This window comes from Somniosus microcephalus, chromosome 25 (genome assembly GCF_052327205.1).
Source record: "Somniosus microcephalus isolate GS21.2 chromosome 25, FLI_Smic_1.0, whole genome shotgun sequence".
In the NCBI taxonomy this organism is placed as follows: Eukaryota; Metazoa; Chordata; class Chondrichthyes; order Squaliformes; family Somniosidae; genus Somniosus; species Somniosus microcephalus.
The window spans coordinates 33,043,306-33,067,568 of NC_141011.1; the positions used below are offsets into that span (position 1 = coordinate 33,043,306).

At 46.6% G+C, this 24,263-nt stretch overlaps 1 protein-coding gene across 2 annotated transcripts in view; it reads left to right on the top strand.

The window, feature by feature from the left end:
• The window catches only part of clcn6 (Cl-/H+ antiporter 6), a 47,257-nt gene extending 27,510 nt beyond the window's left edge, over positions 1–19,747 (top strand). For both annotated transcript variants that reach the window (XM_085967137.1, XM_085967136.1), the window contains 7 exons: positions 355–461; positions 1,336–1,522; positions 3,648–3,805; positions 4,943–5,099; positions 7,954–8,061; positions 14,763–14,888; positions 16,785–19,747. In XM_085967137.1, the coding sequence (XP_085823263.1) occupies positions 355–461; positions 1,336–1,522; positions 3,648–3,805; positions 4,943–5,099; positions 7,954–8,061; positions 14,763–14,888; positions 16,785–16,865 (924 nt within the window). In that variant the 3' untranslated portion in view covers positions 16,866–19,747. The remainder of the gene's footprint in view (positions 1–354; positions 462–1,335; positions 1,523–3,647; positions 3,806–4,942; positions 5,100–7,953; positions 8,062–14,762; positions 14,889–16,784) is intronic.
• Positions 19,748–24,263: the final 4,516 nt, after the last annotated feature.

The following is a 24,263-nucleotide window of genomic DNA, read 5'->3' on the forward strand; positions in this document are numbered from 1 at the left end:
ATTTTGCCGGTTAACAGAGATTTAGGTGCCGGTAAATCGAGAGTTTCCTGTATTATGTTAAATGCTGCGATTAAGGGACAGTCCGAGATGAGGTACTAATGTGACGATCCTGGGGTTATGTTAGAATTGTCTGTAAATTTGTGCCCTCCCGATTACAGCTGCCCTTTTAGTGAATTGTGAGTGGGTGGAGTACCCAGAGCTGATGTTTCAGTGCCCAGTGAGGTGCCTCTCAGCTCCAGGAGGGACAGGGTAAAGGTCACATTCGATACGTGCATGGCGCTAAGTGCCTCAGACTGTTGCTGTTGGGTGCGTTTTATCAGAATTCCATCTCGCTCCCTCTCCGTGTTTCACCAGGTGGCGAAGTGGACGGGCGATTTCTTCAATAAAGGGATTTACGACCTGCATGTGGGGCTCCGTGGTGTCCCGTTACTCGAGTGGGAGACTGAGGCTGAAATGGATAAGTAGGTGTTTATCGTTTTTGACTCGCGCAACTGTCCTGTCTATGCTTGCCAGATAATTGATCAGTGTCATCAGTGAATCAATTAGCAATTGATTGGATTTAATTTGAAATCGGCATTTGAGAGACACACATTGCACAGAGCAGCAGTGTCTGCCAATGCCCAGGGCTACTTCCTCTCGGATACTAAATCCTTCATCTTTGCTGAATCCCTCTGGTCTGCTCCTTGTTGCAGTTCATTACTTCAGTATTTAAATGGTTTGATAATCTGAGTGTTAGAGAGTTAAGTGATGATGCAGAGAGACAGAACTTGCACCGGTTATTCAGACTCTTCTCTAGTGGTTTGCTGGTGCGCCAGAGGTTTGCTAGTTTGTCGCTGAATGTCTGGGTTGTTGTACTGGGGGACTTCCTCCCCGGGTCAGAAACGGAGTTCTGCGATTCCATTTTGGGCAAAGAGTAACTGTTGAGATTGTGCAGTGGCTCCAGGCTGGCCACTCGGTGAGGCTGAGAGGGCAACATTGTAAAAGTACTTCTAAACCAGTGTTCCCTCTAATTTTACAAAAGCAAAATACTGCGGATGCTGGAAGTCTGAAATAAAAACAAAATGCTGGAAATACTCAGCAGGTCAGGCAGCATCTGTGGAGAGAGAAACAGAGTTAACGTTTCAGGCCGATGACCTTTCGTCAGAACTTCCCTCTAATTTTGTTTAACCCTGCGCGAACCCTTTAAGGGGCGGCGCGGGCCATTCAAAATAAAGCGCATGCGCAGTTTTTGTATTGAAGAGCCAGCTGCATGGGATCCCTGGAGCTTACAGGGAACTTTGTTTTAAACCATATCTCAAAGACTGGTGTTTGATTTATATTTATGTTCAATCCCAGACTGACAGCCAGTGATATCATGGAGCCAAACCTAACCTATGTCTATCCTCACACCCGAATCCAATCACTGGTCAGTATTCTGCGCACCACAGCACATCACGCCTACCCTGTCGTCACGGAGAACAGAGGGAATGAGAAGGAGTTCATGAAGGGAAACATCCTCATCAGCAACAACATTAAGTTTAAGGTAAATCTACGCCAGTGCGATATCAGCACATTGAACCGAGCACGGCGCAAGTGATGCCAACTGAAGCTACGATGCTGTGGAGCACGATCGCTCTCCGCTAATTGGAGTATGTCCCCGAGAGCGTCCGAGCCAATGACTAGGGCTCCCCCTGGCTGTGGGATGGCAGGGGGAAACTGAAGACGGTGCAGGGATATGGGGAGAGAGAGCTGGGCAGTGGGATTACATTTAGATTGTTGGAGTGAAGAGCTGACAGACACACTGGGTCAAATCATCACCTTTTGCATTGTGGAATAATGAAGAAAATAAAAGAAATAACCTGCATTTCTATAGCGCCTTTCACAACCTCAGACATCCCCGAGCACTTCAGCCAGTGAAGTACTTTTAAAGTGTAGCCACTGTTGTAATGTAGGAAATACGGCAGCCAATTTGAGCACAGCAAGCTCCCACAAACAGCGATGAGGTAAATGACCAAATGATCAGCGTTAGTGCTGTTGGTTGAGGAGTACATTTTTATTCCAAATGACTTGTCATTAGCCACAGTTCCAAGGTGTGAAGTGACCAGACACTGGGCTGGACTCAATACTGAGCACGCACGCTGACTTACTGACTCTACCAGGATAAAGCCTGTGGTGTCGGTGGCCGCTCTTCATTAACCTGTATGTTTCAGATTCTCTGCAGTAGTGGAGACAGCCACCAGAGTGCGCCTGTGATCTACTCTGACCACGTTTTTCTAACCTTTCCCTGCAATTGAAGTTCACACTTTTGCAATTACTCTCTTTTTGTGTCTTGTCAGTGTGGTCGTTTGTTCAGTTACATGTTTATTATTATACTTTGATTTTATTTGTTCCTGTTAATGAGTAACTGAAATCAACAACTTGGATTTTTATAATGGCTGGTATGTTTCTAGGTTTTTTCTAACCCCTTTACCATAGATTATTTCCGCTCTTGTATCTTGCATCGCTCTCACCGTGAAGCCCAACACCCCACCCCTTCGACAGTGCCTCTCCTTGCCTTGAGATTTAACTAAGCTTTGGGTAATGCGCCCAGAAAATGAACAGCAAACCCCGTCTGATTGCTTTTGTAACTGGAATTACCCTTTGGCTCAATTAACTCTCACTCCAGTCATATCAAAGGATGAACAAGCACATAAGGAACATTATAAAATGTAGCTATATATTTGCATATTTTAGGTATATATATTTACCTGTCAGTGGACAAAATAAAAAGATTGCAGCTCCACGAACTTAGCTAATCTTTTACAAATAATAGTGTTTCTTTTTATAGAATTTCTTCCCACTGTAGAAACCTAATTAAACTGTTTCATGGAAATTCAAAATAATTTTTCAGCCGTTTCAAACAAATTGGTTTCTTTGAGATTGTCAAACAGACCCTTCGATTTGAATATCCTTAGTGTTACTGGGACTGCCTGGATTTTGAATATCCCAGCACTAAAAATTTTAAAACGAACCGTCGGACCTGTACTGAACCAATCGCAAGGCATTGTTTCAGTTTGTTTCTCTCTCCAGCCTGTAACTGACAATACTTGCAACATTACATCAAAATAAGCTTGATGCAGGGAAAGAAAGACTTGCATTTCACGACCTCAGGACTTCCCAAAGCACTTTACAGCCAATTAAGTACTTTTGAAATGCAGTCACTGTTGTAATGTAGGAAATGCGGCAGCCAATTTGTGCACAGCGAGCTCCCAGCAATGTGATAATGACCAGATCATTTGTTTCTTAGTGATGTGTGGCTCGGTGTCAGTGATGACCCTATGAAACGCCTTGGGATGTTTTACTATGTTAAAGTTGCTGTATAACTGCAAATTGTTGTGGTGTTGGACATTCCACCTTGCAGCCAGCAGCTCAGTTGCGAATAGTTAAATATATGCTTCAACTTGAAATTAAACTTAAACTTTGCCTCGGGGGATTCATGACTCCCGGCGCGTTCTGGGGTCGGGCCCCCCCCCCCCCCCCCCCCCGCGGTCTGGGCTCGCGGTCCCCCCCCCCCCCCCCCCAACGGCGCGGCCTGGGGCCGCGGCCCCCGGCGCCATAGGGGGGTTGAGGCTCCCAGTTACTTTGCTGTTTCTCTGTGTTGGGCCTCACAGTCTGTTCTGTCGCTGCAGAAATCGAGTATCCTGACTCGAGCCGGGGAGCAGCACAAGCGGAGCCAGTCGATGAAATCCTACCCATCCAGCGAGCTGAGGAATGTGTGCGACGAGCTGGTGAACACTGAAGTTGCTCAGGACGGCGAGGACATGTTACAACAGATGCTGGAGCGCAGGTCGGTGTGCGAGCGGTCAGTCTCTCTGCTTCACCCAGTCAGCGAGTGGCTTTAGTGGCCACTTTCTCACTAGTCGAGCTGCAGGTTATTTAAACACGTCGTCCGGTGAGGTGCCGGCCGGTGGACTGTTTGGTGACTCGGCAGCTCCTGATACTACAGCTCATTTAGTGCAGGGGTTGAGTGAGGAGCTTGTCCTCGGGGAGCCAGTGACATTTGGGAAATGAGCTTCCATGTGCTGTGCCTGCACGTCTGTAAGAGACTGAACAGTGGGGTTTGAAAACAGATCTCATCATCTCCCTGCCCTCTCCCCATTGCAGGGAATCATGCAGGAGAAACATGCAACTTTAGTCCAACCTATTGATAGTGAGTGGGGGGGTCTGTACCTCTGACGCTCAGACCTATTATAGTAACCAATAAAACCTAAACAGCCTCAACCTTACGGTGTTAGTCTCTCCTCTGAAGGTGCAGCAAACAGAGCAGCTCTCGGCTGGCAGCTGTTACTGGGACACTGGGGGGTCGGCTGTTGTTGGGGGGGTCGGCTGTTGCTGGGACGCTGGGGGGTCGGCTGTTGCTGGGACGCTGGGGGGGGTCAGCTGTTGCTGGGACACTGGGGGGTCGGCTGTTGCTGGGACGCTGGGTGCTGTAACACTGAGTGACTATAAGTGAGAAATGCCAGGTGAGCATCACGTCATCTTTCACCTTCATCCTGTGTGATGCCAAAATTACTTCAGTGCCAAGTGACCTGATGAGCTATCTGCTAGTCCCAGGATGTTTAAGGCGGAGCCTAGGCCAATTTCACTGCAAATAAAATCATTTTAAAATCGTTTTTGAAGAAATGTTAATTAATTTCTGTAGGAGTGGATTGAAGAAAGCGTTCACACCCTGGGCTATATTGGGATTTGTGGAAGATGTATGTGTGATGCAGGAAAGCGTTCTGGAATAATGGAGCTCCACTGGTGTTTGAGATTTATCTGGCTGAAAGCTTGATATTTACATGTGTACATTAAGACGCTTTTAACAGTCATCTTGTTCACATTCATATCCAAGCGTGCACATATTTAGGTGGTTTGTAACTGTCCTATTCACTCTTGTATGCGTGTGCTCACTCAGTTACTGACTGCCCTCTTGTTTGTACAGACATGCCCCCTACCCAAACCTTTATCCCGACCAGTCTCCCAGTGAAGAGTGGACAATGGAGGAGCGCTTCCGACCTTTAACCTTTCATGGCCTGATTCTGAGATCGCAGCTGGTTACATTGCTTGTGCGTGGGGTCAGCTACTCGGAGACCCATTCAGTAAGTGTCTGGAAAAACCTTTGCCTTTCTCTCTCTCTTAAAATCCAGCATATGTGTTTTATTATTCATGTTGGTGAATTTTTGTGCTCATCAAAGTGAAGAATATTTTGCTGGGCAATGGAACACCTCCCAGTGTCTGATGTTAAACACTCCCAAGTCAGGTACAGCAGGGGTTAGATAGAGTGTCATAAATCGCAACTTCTACAAGAAGAAACTCAGGAAGTACAACTGAACGGCCAGCTGAGGCCGCCGTCCGAGGAGTATAAATACTCGGACGTGGGCCCACCTTGGCCAGAGACAATCTGGAAACAGGAAGCTAGTGACTACTAACTAGACCTCCATGTTTTGTTACAAGTCAATTAAAGCCTTGCTTTATGTACAACCAAGTGCGTAGTGAGTCTTTATTACGTCTCAGAGCATTCATTTGGAATTGTATTGAGATGGCCCTACTCATTTTGAGCTTTTTATGCTCAACACAATGAGCATCCACAGAATTCCCCATCAAAGAGGGAACATTGGTCTGAGTGACTGACTGATTTGAATAATGTTTGCAGAAAATCTGGAGAGATTGGTATAAGGATTGAATAAAGGTTCAACTCTGGTACAAGAAGAAAGTTAAAAGACAAAGAAATTGTCAGTAGAAAAAGCTGAAGGTACAAGAATACAAGTGGCGGGATTATCGAGAGCGGGTGGATGTACTGAAGTCAATAGCTGAGTCGGCAGAGCTTCATGAACCGGTCGGGCTTGCAATAAACCTCGAGTGAATCAGATCAGAGCTGGAGATTGGGGCAAATGAGCAGGTTCCCAGGAACAATTATACGTAAGGAATTGGAGTTACTGGATGGAAAAAGGTTGGTAAAAGTTGCAAGAATAGTAAGGAACCCTGTGAAGCTAACTGGGGGTTGGCAATGGGTAACTGGGGGGGGGGGGGGGGGGTGCTGGCGACGGGTAACGGGGGGGACTGGTAACGGGGGACTGGCGGCGGGTAACGGGGGGTTGCTGGCGACGGGTAACGGGGGGGTGGCGACGGGTAACACGGAATACAAAGTAATGTTTTCTGGTATATTCCCGTTGTTTGGGATATGAGGTGAATTCACCAGGAGGATAGAAACAAGTGACTGGCAGTGCGTCTGTGAGAACTGGTGTTTGAGAGATCTACCACAGCTAAACCAAGTGGGAGCAAAGAGACTTGCGAGTAGCATTGAGACAGCAATCAAAAATTCTTAAAACTAGATAGATGGGGTGTGGGCAGGTAGGTAATTGGATCCCAGATAGCACTGTTCATAGGCAAGATCAGCAACAGGAGGGTGCAGACACAGAAATATAGAGACAGACATAAGCTGGAGACCAGGCAAAGACAGCCAGGCGGGGCCATAAAAAGAGAGATTTGCAGGAAGATATTTATGCATGAATGGTAAAGTCATTAGAAATAAAATTATGCACTTAGTGACATTTGTTGCATTGTGGAACTACAATGGTAGTGTATCAGAAACATGGCTAAATCCAGAGTATGGTATTGAATGTAATTGGCTGGAGTGTCTTCAGAAAAGGAGGTGGTGCAGCCCGATACATCAGGGACTCCTGGGAGATAAGTGAAGTTGATCCTGTAGAAGGTAAAAAGCTATGCAATGAACTACTCTGGTTAGATGTTGCTACTGTACAAAACTCCAAGCTTAACCCTAGGTAACCAGGGTCAAATAGAAAGGATGATGGTTTGTCCTGAGGAAAGGTAAGGGTTTGAGAGAACAAGAGTTATTTTAATGGGCAACTTCAATTGGCCACATATTTTGATAAAACCCAAATAGTTGAGAGTTGGTAAATGTAATGCATGACTGCTTCATGATCCATGTGTCAGGGAGCCAGGAGAGGCAGCTGATCTTGACCTGGTACTCATGAATGACTCCGACAAAAGACAGAAAATGGAGGTCATGACATCCTTGGGGAACAACGACCACAGGATAGTCAAATTCAACATTATCTGGGATTCAGAAGCCAAGGACCAGGAGCCAGGTATATAACTTAAAAGGGCTAATTCCAAAAAAGCACGAGGAAACAACAAAGTATATTAATTGGGGAAGGTTGTTCAGCAGCACATCAGTAGAAGACAAGCGTAACATCTTTAAAGGAATAATGTTAAGCATGCAGGAAAAATACAGATCTAAAGGAGGACACACACTCCATGAATGGTACTGAAATAGCCAAAGATGAAGTTGAAAGACTTAGTGTTAGTAGACTTGACGTGTCCAGCCAATGGAGAGCAGCAATCAGTAAAGCCAAAAGAATGTTGAACTATGTAGCCAACACTGAGCATGTCCGAAGGAGTCCTGATCAGACTGTACAGGGCTCTGGTCAGATCACCTCGTGTTTAATTCTGATCACCGAGATGCAAGGGAGCCGTTGAAGCGCTGCGGGGTGTGCAGACGAGCAGTGGAGCTGGTCCCCAGGGTCACCGGTCTGAGTTACGAGGAGAAACTTTGTATTTTGAGCCTTGGAGGGAGGCATCTGGGAGAGATCCAAACTAGTAAAGGGCATGGAAAAAGTAAATGTTGGAGTATCGCTTCAAATTAAATAGAGAATAAGACTAGGAGACACAGCTTCAAACTAGTAACAGGAAGATTTAGGACGTTCTTTGCACAGAATGGACTCCCGGGCAGCGTGGGGGAGGGAAAAACCTGGGTTCGTTTGAGAAACAATTAGATGCAGCAATGGCCAGACATTGGGGTCATTCTGGATGAATTCCTAAGCTGGGCCGAATAGCCCCTCTCCTCTAATTATCTGGCGTTGGTCATTTCCCTTTTACTGTGGAAGCTTCTGGACCTCCCATCACTCAAGTCTCGCTCTCGCTGTGTTTCAGAGTTCGACTCAACCACGGCTGTCCTACTCGGAGATGACCGAAGATTATCCGCGATACCCTGACATTCATGACCTCGATCTGACCCTCCTCAACCCACGTATGATTGTGGTAAGTGTTTGTTGGGACCGCGGGTGTAAGTGGAGTGGGGACCAGCAGCTGCTCGTGACCGGGTTGATTAGTTTTGTGTCACAGTGCACAGAGAGCTTGGTCTGACGCAGCAACATTTATGTAACATGGGGAGCCGGGCTTGTGCGGAGCAGCAGGTGCAGTTTTGCATTGTTAAAGGTGGTCGCCCATTGCCAGTCCTGTTATTGCTGTTGGTTTGCACGAGATTCTGTTATTGGCCATTGGGGGGCATTAGAGCCTTAATCTAGCAGCTGAACATGAGCCCAAAGTGGCTGCTTCGTACCAAGCATTGGCCATTCCTGCAGGCTTTGCTAAATTCACTCACACACTATATAGCTCATTTTTTTGCTCTATTTGTTGAACATTTATAGTGTAAAACTGATTTAGCCATTCATCGCCAGATCTGGCTGGAACACATATCTGTTCCTGCTTTCCTCTGCCTAAACTGCTCACTATTCCAGAATCATCCTGCATTGCAAAGGTCATCTTCTCCAACACCAGCCATCTCCTTAAACCCCTCTTCCCTGCCCCCTCCACCCTCACCTCCAACAGTAAGTGCGAGGAACTCATGGACTTCTTTGTCACTAAGATTGAGACCTTCTGTTCAGCTGCCTCTGCCACGTCCCTCCCTTCCCCAAACCACCAAGCCATCCTTCCTGTAAGGTTCCCCCCCGCCCTAGCCCTGAACCAGCATCCTTCTCTAGTTTCTCTCCTGTCCCCCCTCGTGCCCTCTCCAAACTCATCTTGTCCATGAGACCTACCACCTGCTCCCTCGACCCTGTTCCCACTAAACTGCTGACCATCCAACTTTCCTTCCTGCACCCCATGTTAGCTGATAAGTTTCCTCTTGTCAGGTACTGTCCCCCTCGCCTTCAAATCACTCCCCCCACCCCCCCCCCCACTCAAAAAAAAACTCACCCTTGATCCCTTTGTCCTTTCAAACTACCGCCCGATCTCAACCTGCCTTTCCCCTCCAGAGTCCTTGAATGGGCTGCGTCTCCCGAATCTGTGCCCAACTTTCCCGCAACTCCATGTCTGAACCTCTCCAATCAGGTTTCCACCTCTGCCACAGCACTGAAACGGCCCTTATCAAAGTCATCTTCTGTGACTGTGACCATGGTAAACTATCCCTCCTCATCCTTCTCCACCTGCCTGCAGCCTTCAACACGGTTGAACCAGACTGTTTGCAATCTTGGCGTCCCTCACCTCCCCTTACAGCATTCCGTAGGGACCGCTCCCTCCGCGACACTCTGGTCCACTCCTCTATCACCCCCAGCACCCCTTTCCCCTTCGCCCAGCAACTTCCCGTGCAAGCACAGGAGATGCAACACATGCCCTTATACCTCCCCCCTTCCCACTGTCCAGGGCCCCAAACACCGCTTCCAGGTGAAACAGCGATTTACTTGTACTTCTTGCAATCTAGTATACTGTATTCGCTGCTCACGATGTGGTCTCCTCTACATTGGGGAGACCAAACGCAGATTGGGTGACCGCTTTACGGAACACCTCCGTTCAGTCCGTAAGGGTGACCCCGAGCTTCTGGTCACCTGTCACTTTAATTCTCCACTCCACTCCCACTCAGACCTCATCGTCCTCGGCCTCTTACACTGTTCCAATGAAGCTCAGCGTAAGCTCGCGGAACAGCACCTCATCTTTCGATTAGGCACTTTACAGCCTTCTGGCTCAACATAGAGTTCAACAATTTCAGATCATAACCTCGGCTCCATCACATTTTTTATCCACACTTTTTGGGGGTTTTTTTCTCTCCCACATGGCAGCTGTCTTTCATTCTGCCAGCGCAATTCACACCCCATCTCGAGCCATCCTTTGTTTCTTAACCTGTCCCATTACCATCTCTTGCCTTGAATATCTCTTAATGCCTCTTTACCTCTCCTGCCTTCCATCCTACCACAGACCTTCCCTTTTGTTCTTTCATCCCCTCCCCCATTTCCCAGCCCCTAAACTTGCTTTAAAATCTGTTCCATTTCCTGCTTTTTTTTGCAGTTCTGACGAAAGGTCATCGACCTGAAACGTTAACTCACTCTCTCTCCACGGATGCTGCCTGGCCTACTGAGTTTCTCCAGCATTTTCTGTTATTGCCGATGCTATATCCTCCTCTTCACCAAGACCTCCTACTTTCGCCTCTGTAACATTGCCCATCTCCGTCACTGCCTCAGCCCACCTGCTGCTGAAACCCTCATCCATGCCTTTGTTACCGCCAGACTTAACTCTTCCAATGTGCTCCTGGTCGGCCGCCCATCTTCCACTCTCCATAAACTTGAGCTCAACCAAAACTCTGCTCGCATCCTAACTTACACCAAGTCTTGTTCCCTCATCACGTCCCTCCATATCACTGTAACTTCCTCCAACCCTCCAGGAACTCGGCGTCCCTCCAACTCTGGCTTCTTGCGCATCCCCCACTTCCTTCGCCCCATTGTTGGCAGCCGTGCCTTCAGCCATTTAGGCCTAAGCTCTGGAATTCCTTCTTAAACCTCTCCACTTTTCCCTCCTTTTTAAGACACTCTTTAAAACCCACCTCTTTGACCAAGCTTTTAGTCTCCCCTCCTAATACCTCCTTCTTTGGCTCTGTTAATTTTTGTTTCATAACGCTCCTGTGATGTGCCTTGGGATGTTTTACTATGTCAAAGGCGCTGTATAAAAGGAAGTTGTTGATTGATTAAGAAAAAGTAATTCTCATCTGGACCAGGGCAGAAAGCAGAAGTGAGTTTGATTTAATAGAGACCTGCTTTAATTTGTTGTCACTGGCAGTAAATTCGGAAATAATGCAATTCTGTAGCTTTTAATCCATTAAATAACAATGTGTGCATGATGGAGCAGCAGTACCACTGTTAATGATTGTAAACGAGCTGAGAAACTGCTGTCTCCTAGGCACTGTGCAGTACACTAATTAATGAAAATGGGCTCTCCCACGCAGTCCCTATTTAATCAGGACATTGCGATTTGTGGGGTAAGTCCAATCTTGCCCTGATACTGAAGCAGCTTTCCTGCATGAAAACGTTTTCCAAAGCCAAATGTTGTTACTGTAGCTGGAGTCGGTCAACCGGTCCGTGCTTCATTTGTTCCTCACGTTGCTCAATCAGAGATTGATACCTTATTGTACTTTGGCACATAGTTTAAGGATTAATCTGTGTATCATCACCATGCAATAAAATGCTAAACCCTCTGGCTGAGAAATGCGAAAAACAAATGAAGCATATTCCACCCAAAGCTGCTTTAATTTGGGTTTGTGTAACAGTGTATTAAACTCGTTAGAAGCAGGGAAATAAAAACATTCGGATATCTGGCTGTTGGTGGCGGTGCGCAGCGTGGAAGTGTCCTCCTGTGGGGTTTATCCGGGATTTTCAGGACTTGGGTTATGAGGTTCAATTCTTGCTCACTGACGGAACAAAGAAGACATTTTCTAACCCTTCAAAAATAAATGATAAAACTTTATTTTAAATAGCCTTGGGAACAAAGTGGGTGCATTAAATTAAAGCTGCAATCTAATACTTTGTGGAATGAAGTTCCTTTATAATAGTTTCCCAGTATTTTAGTGGAGTGTTTTGTTTTATAGTCACGTGTGTCTGAGGCCTTCACTCATTGGATGCACCATTTCTGATGAGTTAGATTTTGTTTCTCTCTCGCTCCTGTGGCCCCACAGCCCCATCCTCCACAACACACAGTCTGACCCGGGGTGGGGGCAAGTGAGTAACCTCCTCTTTCCTCTAGTCTGCCAGTCCTGCTCAGTAATTGCAGCCCAGAGGCACACGCTGACCCAGTCTTGCTCTCCTTCCCTGCTGCTGGGTGGTGGTGGGGGGGGCGGTGGGTGCTCTACCTCCAGCCAAGGTTGGGATTCTGGCAGTGAATCTGCTGCCCAGCCCTGGGACTGACTGCAATCTGTTTATTTTCTCTGGGTTGACGGCTCTGCTTTACTGTGTCCGGGGATATAATATGCTGGCATTGGACTCTGGCAGCAGCCTGATGATGTGTGCTTGTCGCTGGGTGACTTACTGGATACACCCACCCGCCTTTCCATATCACAAGGGGACTGGAGTCATCCTTTAACCCGTTAAAAACTGTTGGAACATTTCTGCACTAAAATAGGCAGAGGAAACTTTAAATCCTGTGGCATTAGCTAATCACTATTTCCTAATTTGCCTTCTCGTTACTCCATTCTGCACTAATGACCTTGACCTTAGTTAGGTTTCCCAATTTCAATCAGTTCCGTAATTGTACTGGGTATTTTTGGTGATGTGTTAAAGGTTAATGAGAGATTTTTAAGTGACATTTCATGGGCCCTCTTCAATTTTAATTGGTTTCTGACCTCTATCCATGGCACCCTAAAATTACTAGCAGTTTCCTGTTTTAATTAATATACTTATTCTGTACCTTTGCAATCTCTGTCAAAAATCACCCCACTGTTGCTCTACAGTCCTTTGTGATCATTTCTCTTTCCACCTCCCCTCAGCTAGCTCACTCCTCATCTTTCTAAATTCTGCCCTAATCCAATCTGGTGTTCTCGTGTTTGTACTGACTTTTTTCCTTTTCTAGTTGGATCTAGGACCTTCTCCTAGTTTGGTCACTCTTCCCTAGGTGCGCACCCACATTTAGCTCATCCAACTGATCTATTTAATTGTTCATAACCAGATCTAGTAACACCTCCACCCTCGTAGGCTGACTATTGTATTGTTTCAGGAAGGAGTCCTGAACACAGTTTAGGAATTCCATCCTCTTTTCTCCAGCTCCAGGATACGAACTGCAGCGTTTTGGACAAGTTGTAGTTTATGGAAGCTGCCAGCAAGGGGCGTGTTAGGGTAGTTGAGACTGCAGATGATGAAGGCATGTATCAGGTTTTCAGTGACCGAGGAGCTGAGGTAAGGCATGGGGCAACATTGCAGAGGTGGATAGGATGTGGTGTTTAAAGCTCAGCTCGGGGTTGAACAGGATGACGAGATAATACAGGAAACTTTCTGGTATCCGGCACGGACGGGACCGACGTGGTGCCAGTTCAGCAACAATTCCGGATAACCGAATGCTGTAGTGAAAGATACGGACCTTAGAGCTCCGTATGAAGCAACAAACCCAGCTTCAGAACAACGTCCAGAAGTTGCAAGCGTCTCTGTAGCTTAGCAACAGCTGCAGCCAAACCCTTGCCTTCCTCAATTTGTTGCTGTGCAAGTAATAAAAGTTATAAAAGTTAGCTGAAACTGACTCCTGAATTTTGCCGGTTAACCGACATTTCCGGTTATTTAGGGGCCGGTTAATCGAAAGTTTCCTGTAGTCGTATTCAGCCTGAGCGTGTGGCTGGGGAAGGGGATGGGTCAGTGGCAGAGGAGGGGGCCAAAGACAATGGCTTCAGTCTTCCTGATTTTGAGCTGGAGAAGCAGAGAGTGGATGTCAGACAAGCAGTCTGATGGCATCGAGGCAGCTGGATGAAGTGCTGGAAAGGCAGATCTGGGTATAATTAGCATCTGTGTGAAAGCTGATCCCAATCCTGCAGATCATGTCAAAAAAGAGGGGACAAGGATAGATCCTTGGGGTGCGGTCTGTGGCAGTCTCTGGGTACGGTTCCCTGGTTGTCTCTGGCTGCCTCTACCTGCCAGCTGTGTTGGAGTACGGCTCCCTGGCAGTCCCATGGGGCAGAATGATGGATAAGAGGTGTTGGGGGAAGGTGATGCGATAAACTGCATTGCACGTTGCAGGAATGTCAGGGATGAGGAAGGATAAAGCCCCACGGTCATGGTCACAGAAGGTGTCATGTCCTTAACCCCCAAGGCTCAAACTTGCTGGTCCAGCATCAGTCAGGTACAGTACTCAGTGACTGGCCAGGCCTGCTTACCCAGGAGCAGGGGTTAGCCCGAGTGCTGTGACTGGCCAGGCCTGCTTACCCAGGAGCAGGGGTTAGCCCGAGTGCTGTGACTGGCCAGGCCTGCTTACCCAGGAGCAGGGGTTAGCCCGAGTGCTGTGACTGGCCTCTACCTGTCTTCAGTCCCATGCAGTATCTGCTCAAATCAAACATGTTAACGCACACATCACCCTGAGCTTTAAGATCGATCCCTTGTGGCAAAGGGAGCTGGGACCCGCTCGCTGCACCACATGGGGAGCTGAGGTGCAGTCACTGATGTAATGTAGGAAACACGGCAGCCAAAATGTGCACAGCAAGATCCCACAAACAGCAATGTGATGATGTCCAGATAATCTGTTTTTAGTGATGTTGGTTGGGGAATAAATATTGGCCCAGCACACTGGGGAGAACTCCCCTGCTCTTTTTTGAATAGTGCCGTGGGATCTTTTACATCCACCTGAGAGGGCAGACGGGGCCTCGGGTTTAACGTTTCATCCGTAAGACGGCACCTCTGACAGCGCAGCACTCCCTCAGTACTGCACTGGGAGTGTCAGCCTGGATTATGTGCTCCTATCTCTCGAGTGGGACTTAAACCCACAACCTCTGACTCAGGTGAGAGTGCCATCCACTGAGCTACTGTGGATACTAATGTTTGTTTAAAAGGTCAACACAGGACTATTGGAGTGTTCTGTGTATGGGCAACAGGTTTGTGAGTAGTGCTCCTGGCTGGTTAATATATATAAGAGGGTGATGATGGTTTACTTTGCAAATTGCTGTCTCCTGATTAAGGTCTGGTATGTTACCATGTGTTGAACCAGTTGTCTTGTCTCTGCTGTAGGATATCACACCGTACATGAATCCCTGTCCGTACACAGTCTCGCCAAACACTCACGTGTCTCAGGTCTTTAACCTGTTCCGCACCATGGGACTGAGACACCTGCCAGTGGTCAACGCTGTGGGAGAGGTGAGTTAGAGACGAGGGAATCACCTGACTGGACATGGGATTGGTGGGGGGTCGGGCGGTGGATCAGCACGGGGGGGGGGTGAGGGTGGGCGGGAGGTCAGCATGGGGGTGAGAGGGTGGGCGGGAGGTCAGCATGGGGGTGAGAGGGTAGGTGGGAGGTCAGCATGGGGGTGAGAGGGTGGGCGGGAGGTCAGCATGGGGGTGAGAGGGTGGGCGGGAGGTCAGCATGGGGGTGAGAGGGTAGGTGGGAGGTCAGCATGGGGGTGAGAGGGTAGGTGGGAGGTCAGCATGGGGGTGAGAGGGTAGGTGGGAGGTCAGCATGGGGGTGAGAGGGTAGGTGGGAGGTCAGCATGGGGGTGAGAGGGTAGGTGGGAGGTCAGCATGGGGGTTAGAGGGTAGGTGGGAGGTCAGCATGGGGGTGAGAGGGTGGGCGGGAGGTCAGCATGGGGGTGAGAGGGTAGGTGGGAGGTCAGCATGGGGGTGAGAGGGTGGGCGGGAGGTCAGCATGGGGGTGAGAAGGTAGGTGGGAGGTCAGCATGGGGGTGAGAGGGTGGGCGGGAGGTCAGCATGGGGGTGAGAGGGTAGGTTGGAGGTCAGCATGGGGGTGAGAGGGTGGGCGGGAGGTCAGCATGGGGGTGAGAGGGTAGGTGGGAGGTCAGCATGGGGGTGAGAGGGTAGGTGGGAGGTCAGCATGGGGGTGAGAGGGTGGGCGGGAGGTCAGCATGGGGGTGAGACGGTGGGTGGGAGGTCAGCATGGGGGTGAGAGGGTGGGCGGGAGGTCAGCATGGGGGTGAGAGGGTAGGCGGGAGGTCAGCATGGGGGTGAGCGGGTGGGCGGGAGGTCAGCATGGGGGTGAGAGGGTAGGTGGGAGGTCAGCATGGGGGTGAGAGGGTAGGTGGGAGGTCAGCATGGGGGTGGGGTGTTGGGGCAGCGGGTGTCAGCGGAGGCTATCGGTGAGTTCAGCACATGTTGTTTTTTCTATTACTGACCTGTGCTCACTCCAATTCGTTATTTTCCTGAAAATGTTTCCCACTGTTTCTGAAATCCCAGGTGCAGCTGTCTCCTATTCTGCTTTCTCTGAAATATTAGTAAAAACAGATGCACAATGAGAACAGGTGTGGATCCCAGGGATTGATGGGCAGTCTCTGATTCTGATGTGTCTGCTTTGCACTTCTTACCAAATATTTTGAGTTTGGATTGAGAGTCGGAGCCTGATTAATGCTGAATGTGCTGCTGCAGTAGAAAGAAATGATTTATTGCAGCCAGTCAGGCAGACATGTTTAATGACTATTTTAAATTGCACTATTAATGAAATCCTGGGGGCTCCATTATAGGGATCCTTAGTTCTGTGATTTTGAAATGGACAAACTGCCATTTTAATTTTTACCAGTTCGGCTCCACTTTTTGCGGTTAGCTGCCTTACTCGAGAGCATAACCCAGCTCACCCTGAACCTCCAGCAAGGTTCTGGGCTCTTACTCTGCCCTCGCATCAATATTTGGGGTCGGATCAGACCCAGATAATCGAATAGTCTGTGGATCATGATAGCTGGAGATGCTGGAATCCTTTCTGTGAAATGGAACTGACAGGGCAGCGATTGATCAGTTTCATGCGTGTTTTACCTGATTACCTTCAGGGATTGAGGTGGAATTTTATCGGATTCTCATGGGAGGCCCCCTGTGATTAATGATATCAGTAAACATGACGAATTGGCATAGTGTTGTGTTACTTAATGAAAACCATTTCAGAGTTAAGGAAATGGTTCTGATTCAATGACCAGTTTAATAAAATAAAAATAGGAGGGAGGGAACTTTCAGGAACTGTGCTGAGCATGTGTGCTTGTGGAGTTTGATGAAATTCTGTCATCTGAATCTATTTTTATTATTCCTTTGCTTTAGATTGTTGGAATTATCACACGACATAATTTGAGCCACGATTTTCTAATGATGAAACTGCGGCAGCACAACATGACGATCTGATACTCTTCCTCACAGTGCAACATTCCAGAACCTTCTGCCCTGTACTGCGATGACTTTGATTTTCAGGGGCCATCTAAAAAGGCAGGACATTCCTCGGTGCCAGTCCCACTCCTCATCCACCTGCCAAACTGGTGCCGAATTAACATGCGACAGCCACTGAAGGACCTCGGCCCCTGACGTTAGCCTATAATTCGCAGCACTGCTCGCCCCTGTTTAAAGTAGTCGGTGGCTGATTTTGTTAATTGTGGAACTAACTGCGGTGTTTGTATGTCTGTATTCATGTGAGGCAGGGCAGCAGTGAAAGGGAGCGGTTCCTTTTATATTAGATAAGCTACTGCAGTTGGGCCTCCAGCAGTCCGAGGGTTTTGCAGTGAGTGAAGTCATTCAAACATTTTACTGAGTTTTGCAGTTGGTTGACTTTGCACAGCGCTCATGGTTGGTCAGATCAGTATCAAAAGGACAGGTCTGGAAAAGGCACAAAACCACGAAAGCACTAACGAGACAAAATCAGAGGAACTGACTAACCGAGTCGTTGAGAAATAGGTAACAGTCTGACACTATTGTTCTTTTGTTTCTTTGGCGTTTTGTTCAAACACTAAATCTGCAGCCAGAATCACTGGATATTGCAGTTCAGCAGGTTAATCTGTTCATGGGCACAAACCTGGGGTTTTGGTTTGAAAGGTACAGACAGAAAATGCTGGAAATACGTAGTCCCCCAACTGAAAGGAGCAAAGATAGGATCTTCACCCCAAACAGTGACCTGTCTGCTGAAGGACCTACTGTGTATTTCCAGCATTGGCGGTTTGTTATGTTTCAGAACGGCAGAGACTCCTGGTGGGAGGAGTTTTGTTGCCATTAGTAACCACTACAGTTCAGTCTGAGCCTTGCAGTGATACCCTTGCTGTGATCTCCATGGTAACATGGTTTCGGTTATAACTTGGGATGTACAGCTCCCCCAATCAGTGCAAATAATGTATTGCATGACACCACTACAATAAAGAATATTGTTGATCCCTGATCACATTGAAGAGAACAATCAGTGGCAGGTCTGAAATAAATTGTATTGGAATTGGTGTAACGAGGCCCCAAATGAAGCCTTTGATTTCTTAGTAGCTGAAATTGTAGCAGAGTCACCTTTTGCCATCAGTGCGACAGCCTGGGGGGTGGGGGTACATGGGGTTAAGGTGATTGAAAACAAATCGTCTGTTAGTATGCTGAGGAATGTGACTAAAGCTGCTGGAATCAGTGAGAAGAAGGAGCTGCTGGTCGAGGATTTGTCCGAGATTGTTTAGAAACTGGCACGCTGCCTTTCCCCGGTCTTCTCTCCCACGGTCGGCCTTGGCGAGTGTTGCACTGTGGGCCTCGTCCCTTCACCTGGGCTTCTCAATTATAATATAAGGGAAATGAAGTTTGCACATCCATTGAGGGCAAGGTGAGTCTTTCATTCCGTTTTCTGTAACGCTCGAAGTTCAGATAGCTGAGGAGGAAAAACAATTCCATGTTTTTAAAATGAATTTGATCATTTAATTTTAGAGAAGCAAACTGCATATGTGAAGGGTTAAACTACACAAAGGGAACCCAGAGCTGACTGGTCATAAAATGAAATGAAAGGGAAAGGCTCCAATATTGAGCCTTCATTCAGAGGCTCTTGTTCTAAACTCCCTTTTTTTATTAATTCTGCATTTTATATGGTTATAAAGTTTTGCCTTTGCACATTTCAATCTGTTTGGAACTTCAAAAAAAGTTTGATTTGGGACTTAATTTGAAGCACATTTATAAAAAAAAAAAAAAAAAACTTTTAGAAATCTTAGTTTTGTATTTCAGTTTGCTTATTGCACCTGATCTGCCATTACAGTCTCCTTAGACCAGCGCAGTGGTCTCTAAGCTTTGATCATTTTGACAAAGATTACTGGACAGCCCTTATTGACCTGAACCCCAGCAGTTTATAATCACTGAGCACCAGCAGTATTTACAATTATTATTTGTGTTTCAGAAATGCTCTTGGTGTGTGATGAGCTGGGACCCCATGTTCTGTAAGAGGTACAGTAACTCCAGATGATCTCCATGCTGTTTATTACAGAGCACTTTCTTCAGTCCTGCTTTTACTGATGGGACAGTGCAGAATACCAGTGTCCTGTTTGGGACCTGGGTTGTTGTCCATTGCATGAATCTCTGCCCGATTTCTGAGGCAGAGGACGAGTTTAGTTTGAATTCAGTTTTGAGCTGTTTCAGACAAGAATTGGACTGTGGACCACAACACGATCTGGGACCGCGCACCACAGGACAACCCCCCCCCCCCCCCCCCCCGGGACGGCACATCACTAGACAACCCCCCCCTCCCCCGGGACCGCGAACCACGGGATCGCACGTCACGGGACAAACCACCCGGGACCATGCACCATGAGACACCCCTCACCCCCGGGACCATGCAGCACTGTGACCATGTGTGAAGTTTAAATCCAGGTTCCCATTATTTCTCACATTTAGCTCCGATTAGGATTTATCCGCCACGGGCAACAGTGCTAAAAACAGCTCTTTCCAAACCTCCAGGCCCACAACATTCAAGGATAGCAAAACACAAGGACTTCACCAGGTGAGCACAGCTGACCTGGGTTCCAGTCTCTGGCCCACATTACAATTGTCTGTAAAACCTGGAATATTCAGTGTGGTGGATGTTAGTTGCTGCGATTTGAGTATTATCACATTGTCACGTTTGCACTTCTTATTTGATATAAGCTGATTAGTCCACATCGGAAAGCTTCTGAAGCCAAATGTAATTCTCATTTTATTTTTTTATTCCATGTTTTTAAAAGCTCTGTTTCTGTAATTATCTCTATTTTTAAGATTAGGTTACATTGTAATAAACATTCCCATCTGTGGTCCTGCTGGTGTTGATTCAGAATTCTCTTACTTATTTCCCAAGCATTATCTGAGGAATTCTGTAGCATTGTTAAATGGATGATTATAGAGTTAGTTTGTCTCTCCGGGCTGGTACATCCTCCAATTCCTTGCACCCTCCAGATTGATACCAGGGCTTAAAAGATTAAATTATGAGGGCAGGTTTCATAAACTAGGCTTTCTGTTCCTATCGAGCAGACTCGAGGGGCTGAATGGCCTCCTTCTGTTCCTTTGGAGCAGACTCGGGGCTGAATGCCCTCATCCTGTTTCTATGTCCCTATTTTGGGTGACTCATTGTCACCATTGGCTGTTCAGCAGGTGATGCCAGGGCCCTGAACACAACGGATGATTCATCACCGGCCACCCGCCACCGGAGACCACCTCGGCCCATGTCAGTGATTCTTTTATCTGTACCTTTCACTTCTCTACTGCGACACTGATTTGACAGACCCTGAACAAGTACATGCTGGGACATAACTGCACATAAAGCAGCTTCTATGTGACAGTGAGTGGTTGTTACGGTTAGTGCTGTCAGCTTTGTGGCTGGGAGCACTGCCAAGCAAGAGATTGTGCGCTTGCACTGAGAAATAGTAGTGCGAGAGGTTAATACAGGCACAACTGAAATGCAACAGCTAGCTGACCACTTTTTATATTCTTTACCGGCCACAACTATTCACCAATCCCTAAACAATGCTCTCAAGTCTAGTGAGTTGCATAGAAATTACAACACAGAAACAGGCTATTCAGCCCAGCCCATTCATGTTGGTGTCCATCCTCCTTGCAAGCAGTATTCCCAATCCCATGTGCCCGTCCAGTTCCCATATCCCTCAGATTCCCCCTTTCATAGAAACATAGAAGATAGGAGCAGGAGTAGGCCATACGGCCCTTCGAGCCTGCTCCGCCATTCAACGAGATCATGGCTGATCATCCAAACCCTAGCACCCGGTCCCTACACCGACAGCCATCCCACACAAGCCCTATCCCCACGTATTTAATCCCCCCTAACACTAAGGGCCAATTTTTTATCATGGCCAATCAACCTAACCCGCACATCTTTGGACTGTGGGAGGAAACCGGAGCACCCGGAGAAAACCCACGCAAACACAGGGAGAATGTGCAAACTCCACACAGACAGTCACCCGAGGCCGGATTTGAACCCGGGTCCCTGGCGCTGTGAGGCAACAGTGCTAACCACTATGCCTTCAACCCACCTGTCTAACCTATTCTTAAATGTTGACGTTGTCTTTGCTTCAATCACTAACTCTGGTAGTGTGGCCACAGCCTCATAACCAGCTGTGTGAAAAAGTTTCTTCTGTCTGTCCTAAGTGTCTCGCTTTTTATCTTATATCGATGTTCCTTGGTTCTCGATCCCTCAACCACTGGAAACAGGGTTTCCATCTACTCTGTTCCATCCCTTCATAATTTTAAACATATCTAGTAAATCACCCCTTCAACTCCTCTATTTAAAAAAAAAAAAAAAGCCCCAATTTTTCTAGTCCTCATATATATTTTCAGCAAGCAGCATCCTCGTGAATCTTCGCTGCTCCATCTCTTGCCTAAACGTGAGGCGTTAATAAATGAGATTCTCGATAACCTCAAACTCAGAATTAACTGCAGAATTTTTAGGAACAGAAAAAAGCCACTGGACTCAACAAAGCCCATCCTTATTTGGATCTTCTCCAACCACTGCACCATATCCTTCTGTCTTCAGGAAATTAACCATTTGTCTTGAACCCATTCCTACTCTGATCCAATGTCTGTCCTTGGCCACTTATTATACAACTCGATTACCCTTTAGGTGAAAACATTCGACCGGGTCTCCCATCTTATTTCTAACTTCCATATTTTAACTTGTCCCCTGGGGTTTGAACCCTTCACATAATGAACAAATTTGCCTGGAACAATGTTAGAAATCCCCTTCAAAATATTGAACATTTCTGTCACCTGGAAGTCTCCTGTTTTCCAATGAGTATGGACCTGACTTCCTCAACCATTCCTTGAACCATAATCCTTGTCAGCTTGGCTCAGTTGGTAATACACTTACCTCTGATATAGAAGGTTTGGTTCAAATCCCACTCCAGAAGTTGAGAACCTAACCTAGGCTGACACTCCAAGGTATGACTGAGGGAGTGCTGCATTGCCATTGGTGATGTACTTTCGATGAGATGTTAAATTGAAGCCTTATCAGCTCTTTCCGTTGGATGTTGAAGAACCCATGCATTATTTGAAGAGGAAGGAATTCTCCCAGTGTCTTGGCCAACACTCCTCAACAAAGAAATTTTATTAATGTTATTGCCCAATAAAGAAACAAATCTGGGATGTACTGAGTGCAGATTGGAGAGTGGGAATAACATTAGAGGGAAGTAGTAGGATGCTATTTTTCAACTAAGCGACCCCATGTGGAGTTGAGATACAGATCAGCCATGACCTGATTGAATGGAGGAACAGGCTCGAGGAGCTGAAAGGCCTACTATTCCTATATCTAGTGTACATCCATCACACTTTGTTACAGATGAAAACAATCTTTAAAAATGAGAAAGGAAGCCAGTTATTACATCATGCAGTCTGGTATTTTCAAGCAACTAGTAGATTGTGGTAGCATCTCCCATGGTCAGTTGGTGAATAGCTGGGTTATTATAATATATATAAGCTGGCAAATTAATTGGGCGAGAGACTATAGAGACTTGCTTGGCAGAGCTGCATAGTGGCCAGTGCCTGCACCTACATAATCGATACAGGAACGTTGAATGGGAAAAATGTAACCAAAAATTGTGACAACGGGAAATAAGGTTTGTGGACAGTGGTCTGTGTCCTTTGCAAGATTTAATATATAGATCATTTTATTACTAACCTGTAATTGACATAAGGAATATCTAAACACCCACAATTACCTGAATCTCAACAGGGAATACTCGAGCAGAGATCATAAAGGAACAGGCCGGGTTAGGAGCTAACCATCGCACCTGTACGCCAGTCTACCCATGAGCAACGCCAAGGACAGTCTGATCGCTTCTACCTCTCACATACAGCATATGTTTTGTCTGTCACTTCATTGTTACACTGGCATGCCTCTATCATTGCAAATATCTATCACATTTGCATCTGATTGGTTTAAATTATGCATTCATTAAAGAGCACAAATCAGTTGAAGACCTAGGAAGCCTATGAATCGGACATAATAAAAGGAGTCAGTAAAACTACCAAGTGGGAACTACTAAGGACCTATGAAAAACAACAAATCAAACATTAATAGTAATATGCACCAATAAAAAATGGAAGTCAATCAAATTGCTCCAAATGTTTTTAAAATATTGTAGAACACATCCTAGTTTCTGCATGATGTGGAGAACTTATGATTGGTAAGTTTTGCAATATAATAAAGATGTAAAAGTTTAGAAATTAGTTATTAAATTTACCTATACATTAGAACATAAAAAATAGGAACAGGAGTAGGCAATACGGCCTTTTGAGCCGGCTCCGCCATTCAGTATGATCATGGCTGATCTTCGACCTCAACTCCACTTTCCTGCCCTATCCCCATATCCCCTGATTCCTCTCGAGTCCAAAAATCTACCTATCTCAGCCTTGAATATACTCAACGATTCAGCATCTACAGCCTTTTGGGGTAGAGTATTCCAAAGATTCACAACCCTCTGGAAAAAATTCCTCCTCATCTCAGTCTTAAATGGCTGACCTCTTATCCTGAGACTATGCCTAGTTCTAGACTCTCCAGCCAGGGGAAACAATCTCTCCGCATCTACCCTGTCAATCCCCCTCAGAATCTTGCATGTTTCAATGAGATCACCTCTCATTCTTCTAAACACCAGAGTGTATAGGCTCAATCTCTCCTCATAGGAAAACCCTCTCATTCCAGGGATCAATCTAGTTGCACCGCCTCTAAGGCAAGTATGTCCTTCCTCAGATAAGGAGACCAAAACTGTGCACAGTACTCCAGGTGTGCTCTGACCAAAGCCCTGTACAATTGTAGTAAGAGTTCTTTACTGTTGTACTCCAGCCCCCTTGCAATAAAGGCCAACATGCCATTTGCCTTCCTAATTGCTTGCTGTACCTGCATGCTAACTTTGTGTTTCAAGGACACCCAAATCTCTGATTTTAGTCTCTTAGTATTTTCCTTATTTACGCCAAACAAACTGTCATCTGAAGAAACTTGACCTGGTGGCCAATTACAGGCACGCATCTACCTGCAATTCCCAGAAGTGTTTGACAACAAGGTTGGACAGTCGCAGAGCAGGCCAGGACTTGGTTTGTATGCTCGTCTACTCTTCCACTTCTATGTATCCATGAAAATTATCGAGAATGAAAACTCCTTTGGAAATCACATAGCAGTAGTGAAAGTTTGTATTTCAGCTCCTTTGCGATAAAATCCAATTAGTGTTTTTGATGGCTTATTGTACCCGTCTACTAGTTTTCAATTAAAAAAAAGCTAGATACTGCGGATGCTGGAAATCTGAAATCAAAACAGAAAATGCTGTAAATACT